The 9,757-nt window shown below is 41.1% G+C and overlaps 1 protein-coding gene across 1 annotated transcript; it reads right to left on the bottom strand.

Annotated features, from left to right (window-relative positions):
* Nucleotides 1-293: 293 nt before the first annotated feature.
* FAAP20 (FA core complex associated protein 20) lies at nucleotides 294-8,624 on the bottom strand. The gene is made up of 4 exons (XM_083752817.1): nucleotides 8,323-8,624; nucleotides 6,556-6,703; nucleotides 3,616-4,238; nucleotides 294-2,285 (listed from the first exon to the last, which is right to left on the bottom strand). Exons 1-4 carry the CDS (start codon nucleotides 8,463-8,465, stop codon nucleotides 2,213-2,215), a joined length of 987 nt encoding a protein of 328 aa, XP_083608943.1. The 5' UTR covers nucleotides 8,466-8,624; the 3' UTR covers nucleotides 294-2,212.
* Between the last annotated feature and the right edge of the window lie 1,133 nt (nucleotides 8,625-9,757).

A 9,757-nucleotide genomic window follows, 5' to 3' on the forward strand; every position in this document is an offset into this window, starting at 1 on the left:
TGAAAATGGAGGATGTTGCATCAGGTTAATTGTCTGTCAGCTTTGGGAATAAAAACGTGTCCATTTGTTTGAGGACAAACAAGGGCACGTTGCTATTTAAAACCATTCAGAATTATTGGTCTCTATGGGAGATAACAAGACACCGTATTTCTTTTTTCTTTTTTAAGTAGATTTTCGTTGTAACTCCATTGAGTAGCTTGCAGTTCTGAGGAAGAAAATTCTTCAGGAAGGAGAGAAACCCTGTGTGCCATGATATCTCACCCAATTCGGTATAAAATGCAAGACAACTTGCAACCGTTTTCACATTACTTTTATTGTATAGGTTTCTCAGGGTACAGCATTACATTAGGTGCTGAACATGACATCTCAGTTGCATTCAAGTCCATGAGGTGCTAGGATAAGACTGCCAAATCATGGTATTGAAAAATATTTCAAAGAACCATCAGTTAAGACTATATTTTGTATGTCCCTTACCCTGACCACTGAATTAACGCACATCTGTGATAATTCAACTTTATTAGTCCCATCCAGAGTTGTTGAAAGTTGCTCTCTGAACTATCTTTTTTGTATTAAGCAACATATGTTCTAACCAGCACTAAGTAATTCAGTTAGATGTACTTTCCTCAAATGCTTGGGGTTTAAATAACCAAGTCACCTAGCTAAGAGAGAGTCTTGATTTCTTTTTAATTGAATCATGCAAAAGATTTGAATGCCATTTTTCTTCTTCTCCTCCTTGGTGAACCCTGACTGGTCTGTGTCTCTGTATCTTGGATTCTCAGTGTTCCCTGAATGTTTTGTGTCTCTGTATCTTGGATTTACAACTGAGCAGCTGGTTTTGCATGGTGATGTGACCTACAGATGCTGTCTGGTTCTGGGGCTAAGGGGGCTAGGCAAAACATGAAGGGTTCTTTGCCCTGAACTTCTGTGATATCAGAACATTAGAGTAGGGCGAGTACACACACTTGCTCAAGACAAAAACAAATCCTTGATTTATTTACAATTGAAGGCAATTTACAATGTTGCTGTGTTGCCAAATAAGTTGCTGGTTACAAGTCAGTTGCTTGTGTGCAAGTGTATGACTAATGTTCTGTTCATGATGAAGGGGAAATTTTTTATATAAAATACTTGTTTTATAAATTAAAGAACAAATGAAGGATGTAATTAAATGTGTGGTTTAAAAAAAATCCTAATATATTGCAAATGGATCTGGTAATGATATAATTGTCTTAGTATGTAAATGAAATGTAAATGAAAACACTCTAGCTAATTTAATGATTGTAAAACAGTAAATATGTTCTTGTAGTTTTGTATAATTAACTAGTTGAGATCTTTGGCCAGTTTTATTTGTGCAAAAGATGGTATACTAACCCGTAAACAGCTAAGATCATTTATATTCTTGCACATCTATTAAAGACTTTAATGAAAAAGTTTAGACTAATTGTTTCACTAAGCAGACATTTCCCATATAATTTGCTTTGCCACATGTTCCATGTGCCAAAAGGACTTCAGCATTTTATACCTTTGTATGCTATACTGAATTTATTGTTTTGAAGGAAACCGTGACAAAAACAGATCTTATATTTTAGGCTCTGTTACTTAATGTTAAAATACTTCTTACTGGCCTGTTACTGATAAGATCAGCATTATTCTTGTTGTAAAGGTAATAACAGGTTCAGTTTGTATCAGGTACCAGGTTTTGGTGAACTTGTGCTGAATTTGCTAAGGTATTTGTGAAGCTATACAGTAAAATGACTGAGTATCTTAATGAAGTACATCGTACAAAAGCATTAGTGAGCAATCTGAATAAACACACAGAAATTGCAGCGGAGGAAAACTGCTAGCTATCTTTATTGAAAACTTTCTGGCTGGATGACTATTTAATTTTCAACAAACCTCATCCCCTAAGCACCGTGAAGCAGATAATTTTGTTACTAGATTTTAAACTCTGTACAGTCATGGTTCATAATATGTCCCATAGAGAACATTCACTTCAGTAGTGCTTTTACTAGAAATATAAGTCATGTGCATCCAGACTTCACTGAGGTTCCCACAGACATTTACAATACTGACCCGATAGCAGGATATACATAATGAAATATGACATGGCACTTGACCACCTCCTTCTTTAGTTTTGATGATCTGTGGTAAATTGCTGCAAATTTATTGACTACTAAGAACCAATGGCATTGGCTGTTCTCTGCTATCTTCTTTGTTACCAAATTACATCTACGTCACTTTCAGACAAACATTTAGCAAGATGACCATCAATGTCCAGTTTTGACCACCTGAAATTGGAAAACAGAATTATCAGACTTGCAGATTTTAGTATATGCATTTATGGCCTTGCCTTCCCCATGCGATCTCAAGGCAGATTAGATAACACTGAATGTCAATTTGCCTGTATCGTGCAGGAAGAAATATCATCAGTAAGCAACACTGCAGAGGGAGTGATACTCTGAACCATAGCTGTCAACTTTTCCCTTTTGCAAGGAATCCTATTTGGAATAAGGGAATTTCCCTTAAAAAAGGGAAAAGTTGACAGTTATGCTCTGAACTCATCCTTCATCCCATCCCAAAGTCATGTGCAAAAAGGTGTGTCTTGATATGTTGCAGTGTTAGAAACAGAGATATTAAAGCTAGGAGCCAAATGGCACCTTAAACCTAGGTTATGGGCGCAACAATGGAATGTCTAGGCACACTTTTTTATAATGAGAATACAAAGCTGAAAATGGATGAAATGCAGCTAAAATATTATGTTCATTTTTCACATGGTCTAGTCCTGCCCCTGCCCCGCCCCTAATATTCTTCAGAGGGTCTCTTCTCCAATCTTCAGAAAGTAGCTGGAAGTGGGGAGGCAGAAAAAGGTCCTCCTTTCCTTCCACATTGCAGTTTTGATCTGAAATCTTAGGCGCAGTACTGCGCCCGGAGATCAGAAACTGCTCATGCTAATGAAATTCCCTGTCTCAAAATGCGCCTAGAACAATGGGAGTTTCGAACACTGGTCTGTTGCCAAAATGCACCTCGGAGGGGTGGAAGGGCCTTCCACAACCTGGAGGCCACCACTGAAGACCCTCTCGCACCCTGCGGCAAAATCATCAGCCATCCCTCTCCTGTAGATCTTAACATCTGGGAGGTGTTACATGGGAAGCAGTACATCTCAATTTTGTGTTGAAATGAGGAAAAAATGGCAAGCAATTGAGGGTATTAAAAATGTGTTAAAAGTCTCCCAATACAAAAAAATTGTATTTCAATTTTGCGTTTGTTAGGGGAAATTTTCCATGTGTCGTTTACTAACAATTTCTACCTTCCATCCTCCGTTTGGCAACAGCACCCAACACCCTTTTCTGTCTTCCCATTGCTTTGTGCCCCAATTTCTTCCTATTGGGTGTGGCAGAGTTTCTCAAACTTGGGGTGTCCAGCTGTTGTTGAACTGCAGTTCCCATCATTCCTCACCACTGGTCTTGCTAGCTACCTAAGGACAATGGGAGTTGCAATCCAACAACACCTGGAGACCCCAAATTTGAGAAACTCTAGATGTGGTCACTTCCATGTGTGTGTGTTGTGGATGTCATGACGAACTGAAAAATGAATTTGAATAACATAACCAATACTTACTTTCCAGTAAAGTGGATCTGACACATGGGACACTGGCTGAGAGCTAATATTTCCTCCCTGTGGTCCTCTGTTTTTTCTTGGTTGTCGACACTCAAACAAACAGCAGGAGATTCCTGCACAGGTAACACTGATGTGGCATTGTTAGGCTGGTACAACAAAGTACTTTGCTTATTATCATTTGATAGTATTTTATTTTCCTTTCTGCTTTTTCCTTCACTCTGTGTTGTAGCCCCTTTCCAAAGCTTTTCAAACACAAATACTCTTGGCTGGCTCTGTGCAGCTGTTGATGAATGTCCTAGTGAATTCTGCTGGGTTGAGTGCAGGCACATTTCAATCATTTCTCTACCTTCCAGCTTAGGGGAAAGATGATTGTTGTATCCAGTTGTTTCCTCAGCAGTATATTTACCTGCTGGAATGGGGTTTTGCTTGGGAACAGGAGAAATAACACCGAGTCTCCCATCTGCATCATTTCCTCTTTCTATCAAACTAAGAGTTTGATTTTCTGGAGGTTTTTTACTTCCTGAATTATTTGTGTGGTAACGTGGAAATGGAGTCCACTGAAACTGTTTCATTCCAATGTCAAATGTTTCTGGGGCTGGCTGAGGATTTGTAGTTTGTGAGCTCTGGAACACAGACAAATTAAAGTTTTGCTAACTCTGTAGATTCAGAAGAATATATAAAAGAGGAAAGCCAGTAAGATACCATGACCAGTGCTGGGTTTGAATGTGGAAAATACAGTTTGAAAGAGCTCCCAAGGTATGATCTATCACTTATGGTTCGAATACAGAAAATTTTTAACCACACTTCATGAGTTTATCCAGCTTACTAACAGCAGGATGTTTGTGTTATCACCAACACAGCCTTGTTTAAGTGTCACTGTAACTATTGTGCCTTTGCATAATTACTACTGTCCCTTTTGCATTTCGCTTGTCTCTGACTTTAGTCCTCACCATTCTGCCTTACCCATGATGTGTATGTGCGTGTGCATGTTGTCATGCATCCAAGGTGGATTCTGATCAACGAAAGCTTATGCCATAGTAATTTTAAGTCTTTACAGTTCCACAAGACTGTTTTGCTTTTCTTCCATTCTCTAGTGGCTCCACGGTGGAAACAGCCTTTAGTTCTGTCAAGTATCTCCTCTTGGTTGACAGGCATGGAAATTAATGGACGTGACTAACTTGGGCCTATTAATTTCAATGGATCGACTCTGAGTAGCACTTAGATGGATTCAACTCTTGTGCACACACCTACCCACTTCCTCCCAAAACCAGCTACCATATTTTTTGCTCTATAAGACTCACTTTTTCCCTCCTAAAAAGTAAGGGGAAATGTGTGTGCGTCTTATGGAGCGAATGCAGGCTGCGCAGCTATCCCAGAAGCCAGAACAGCAAGAGGGATTGCTGCTTTCACTGCGCAGCAATCCCTCTTGCTATTTTGCTTCTGAGATTCAGAATTTTTTTTTTCTTGTTTTCCTCCTCCAAAAACTAGGTGCGCCTTGTGGTCTGGTGCGTCTTACAGAGTGAAAAATACGGTAAGTGTGTCATCAGTGTCTTGTGACCATGTTCCAGGACTTTAAAGCCAAAACCACTGCCAGAGGCATGTCAGTTTGGCATAATAGGAGTGTAGGCTGCCTCTTCTGCAAGTTTGACATGAGGCGCTGCGGCAGGAATGGGGGGGGTACTTACTTTGTAATAACGAAATCCAACTCCAATTCCAGTGGTCCTAAACCCATGCTGTTGCCACAATTCAGTCTCACTCCTAAAACCTGCACTCAACAATAAGAATAGGCATACCTTCTATACTCTTCCATACTAAAAATTCTAACACCAACTCTTCCTCACACGGTTCAGTTAATGCCCCAAGCGGCAGTGAAACCAAGTTTCACAGGACCAAACAAAACTTCCCACGTCAAATGTATTATTACACAATGCCCATTAAAACGTAATACAAATACGCAGGATTTCGGCACGGGCAGTTGTGGGATATGGTGGCCTTTTTATGCTGTGCTATTACTGCTATGCTTGTAGCTACTTTTTATTACATCCAAATGTGGCTTGAGATGCCAACTGCCTCTCTCCATATGAAGCAGATCCTGCAGTTTGTCATATATGGCCTTGTTTCATGTGCTGCCTCCATGAGAGGTCCAGTGGGTGGCAACACAACAACAGGCCTTTTCAATGGCGATTACCCACTTTCGGAATCCAGCTTTCTAAAAATAGAATTGCCTTTTAGATATGTCTTTGTTTTATGCGGTTATTATGTGTGTGTTTGTTTATATACTGTAAGGTACTTTGAGTTACCTTGGTAAGAAAGTGACAAATAAATTTAATAAACAGTAATCAAAATGATTTTATATATTTGTTGCTAGACTGGGAGTATGAGTTTGTGGCCCAGAGTTATTTTATTATCCCGCTGCTATACATTTTGTGGATTTTGTACTGATTAACTGAATTGTCAAACCGTGTTTCATATTGTTTGCATTTCCCCTCCTATTATTGTCATTTCTGTTAGCATCAGCCACTTTGGGCTTCTTCCTGAAGAAAAAAAAGCGGGGTACAAATAAAATGATGACGTGTGAAGTACAGCCTCTTGTCCAACTTTATCCTCCTAAAGTTCAAGGCTAAATGCAAGAAGTTTGGCTTTCTGGCAGGTTTTATTGATGACTCTGACAGGCTCAGTGTATCACAGCCAGCATCAACTGAGAGGGTTCCTTCCATTGTATCACATTCTTGAAGGCATTATAAAAAGCAAATTAGGGCAGTGGGGAGCTTCTCTAATATCAAATCCATTACCATCAACCTTATTTTCAATTATTTTTCCATTGCATGTTACTCTCCCTTTAAAGTGAATGAAGATGAGGACTTGTTTTTAATCTTGAGATAGTATCTTATTGGTCAATAAGTATCTTAATGGTTAATAATAATTCAAAACACGTTTTACCTTTGTAAGAAACTTGGGAAGGTTGACTACTTTTTCTAAACTCAAGCGATGCAGATGTGGCTCCACAGACTTGAGTAATGTCATCCACGCGATTTCCGCACCACTTAAGCCTTGCTCTTCAAACCAGCAAGAGCTGCTGGAAAATGTACTACAAAACATAAAACTCATGCATAGCATCATTTCTCTTGTCAGAACCAACCTGGTGCAGCTCAAACCACTTGCAAGCTTGGAGTGGAATTGTTGAGAATCCTACATTTGCGAGGCAATCGTGGTGACTGCACACTGAAACCAGTATGAAAGACAAACAGAAGGCTCCCTTTTAAGGTGCTCCAGATTGAAAAATTCCACACTTGTAACAGTAAACTCTTCCAAAAAAAACCTCTAAGTGGCCACTATTTGCAAACATTAGGTCCTTTGGTCTAAAAATGAAACAGGACACAGATATAGGCGACTGCTGTAGTACTATACAACATAACCAAAGCCTAAACGTGTGGCTTGTGTTATTTAACTTACAATTGTAAATAATAATATCAAATTAATTAGCCTCTAGTGATGACAAGTCTTGCTCTACTTAATCCTAATCATAAAAACCTGAGGCACTTAACATATACACTTGATGCACACTCCTTGCCTCTCCTACACGAAGACCTCTCAGATTCTTGTTCACCTACACACCCCTTGAACATGACCAATTCTTAGGTAAGTTTCAAGCATTTATTACAACGTTCCATTAACTGGTCTGCGTTGACAGCAAAACAAAACTGTTCTGAGAATTTTTAATAGGTCGTGTATTAATATTAATATAATATAGAAGTTATATGAGAACAGCCCTCATCATCCTCATAACAAAACCCTGAGGCTTTGCCCCCCCCCTTTTAACGCACATCTAATTCCTATTGACGCTCAATCACCTAAACACTCCCATAATACAAATCTTAAAAGGAGAGGGTTTTTTGTGCCTTTACTGCTGTAACACATTTATTGGCTTAACCTATTTTGTTCTATTGAATGATCTTTTAAATCTTATATTCAATGGGCTCATGCAGGGAAGGATTTAGGTTTGATGAGGCCCTAAGCTACTGAAGGTAATGGGGCCCTTTATATGTCCAGCTGCCATGTGTCAACAACAAATTGTCGCTGTTTTTGTATTGGATATACTGTAAGCTATATGGTAATTTATGGACCTAATAGGTATCTAAAGCCAGTTGCACATAACAAAATATGTATTTTATCAAAGTAATTGTTACAACCAGTCTGTGCAGAACGTAGGCACCCTATACGTATATAGAAATGAGCAAACCTGTGATATTTTAGGGAGCAAGCGGGGCCCGTTACTTCCATCATAGGCGCCTACACAGCACAAAACACTTTTGCTGTATGTAGGTTTTATTTTTTGTTTTTTTAGCTTATATTTTGGAAATGTACATCCAGTGTTGTTGTTTTTCCTTTAATTTTGGGGGGGGCCTCCAAGAGAGGGAGAGCACCCTAAACTATAGCTTGTTTAGCTTATAGGTAAATCCACCATTGGTCATGCCTTATTGCAATTCGCCTCATCCCAGTTAACTTGAAGCAGATGCATCTCTCTCTCTCTCTCTCTCTCTCTCGCGCGCGCGCATAGAGCGATCCAATCATTCCACACTCATCCACCTGCGCGTGCGCGCACCCCTCCCGCCGCGTTCCTAGGCCTCGTGGCGGGCGCTTGCGCATTCGCACAAAGACTCCCCACGATCCCGCTGCGTGTTTGAAGGAATCCTAACCGGGACTCACGGTGCTCGGCGAGGAATGGTCGAGGGCCGTCCTTCCGCCTCTTCTTCCTCCTGCTGCTGGTGCGGCTGCCGCCTCTTGCGCTTGAGGCTGAGCTTTCCTCCCCGGCTGCCGCCGCCGTGTTCAGCCCGCTCTTCGTCGGTCATAGCTCGGTCTCCTCCACACACCCCCGCAAAAAAACTCCCCGTGGGGAGGAATTAGGGGCCGCCTCCTTCCGAAAAGGCGGGAAGGGATTTTCTGAGGGGAGAGCTCGCTCGCTCAGCAGCCCCAGCTGGTGGCCGACGGGCCGCCCTGCTCTCAATACGACTGAGAAAATGGCGGGTTGTGTGTTTTTTTTAAAAAAAATATTTATTACAACCCCCCCCCCAGCCCCTTAAAAAAAATTCTCGTCATCCTATGGAGGGCAAGGCTCCCCCCCCCAAAAAAAAGGAGCGTTCCCCACCCCAATTGCTGGGTTCCTGTCATAATGTGTACTTTTTATTTCAGAGATCTTGACATGTGGGTCACAATTCGCCCACTTCGAAAAACACTCTGCCCCTTTTCCCCCCCTCTTATTTCCTCCCCACCTCCATTACTGCCTTGCTAAACTTGGGAGGAAAATCTTACCCTCAAACAAACAGGTGCCTGGCAGGAGTGGATTTTAGTAGGCCAAAGCTGCTTAAACCTGATACAGCACAGCCCTGTTTACTCTGAAGTATGCCCTTGTTTTGCTCCTTAATGAGAGTGCCGTTTAAAGGATAGGTTTCAAGCCTGAAACCTGCCTTGGGGTTGTGTTCCGTGTTCAGCCCTGCTCAGAGTAAGCACATCGGGTCGTCTCCAGTACAGTAAGTCCTTCTCAAGAGTAATCCTATTGAAACATGAACCGAAGTTGTAGAGTCAGAAGCGACCCTGAGGGTCATCTAGCCCAACCCCCTGCAATGGAGGAATCACAACTAAAGCATCCATGACCGATGGCTGTCCAACCTCTGCTTAAAAACCTCCAAGGAAGGAGCGTCCACCACCTTCCGAGGGATTCCACTCCCTAGTGGAACAGCAGAAAGTTCTTCCTGATGTTTAGTCGGAAATTCCTTTCTCGTAACTTCAATTAGCTCAGAGCTGCTCTGAGTAGGACTAGAATGGGATACAAGCCATTGAAAATAATGGTCATGACTCACTTGGGTCCACTGAATTTACTGGGTCTGCTCTTCAAAGGGCTTAGGTACAGTTCATTTACTTTAGCAAGCGTTTGGGTGGGAATGTCTCAAGAAAGGGAGTTTCTGCACAGATGGAGGAAAAGGCTGCTTGAGAAAATTTAAGAACTTTAAACATTCTTACAGCTCTGAGTCTCTGGGCAGACTATATTTTTAAGGGGTTTCCATCTTTTTTCATGTTTCAGTTAATATCTGAAGTGGTGAATCAATGAGATCAGCTTGACTAATGTTTTCATACAGCTAGACAA

The sequence above is a fragment of the Podarcis gaigeae genome (genome assembly GCF_964106915.1).
Source record: "Podarcis gaigeae genome assembly, chromosome: 8".
NCBI classification, from domain to species: domain Eukaryota; kingdom Metazoa; phylum Chordata; class Lepidosauria; order Squamata; family Lacertidae; genus Podarcis; species Podarcis gaigeae.

Bases quoted from the DNA above. Each gene is read 5' to 3' on its own strand.
- FAAP20 (XM_083752817.1), bottom strand. From the start codon at position 8,465: ATGACCGACGAAGAGCGGGCTGAACACGGCGGCGGCAGCCGGGGAGGA. The intron at 6,704-8,322 runs GTGAGTCCCGGT...TATGTTTTGTAG, and splicing joins ACCATTCCTCGCCGAGCACC to TACATTTTCCAGCAGCTCTT. The intron at 4,239-6,555 runs GTAAAACGTGTT...TCTGTGTTCCAG, and splicing joins TTCCCAAGTTTCTTACAAAG to AGCTCACAAACTACAAATCC.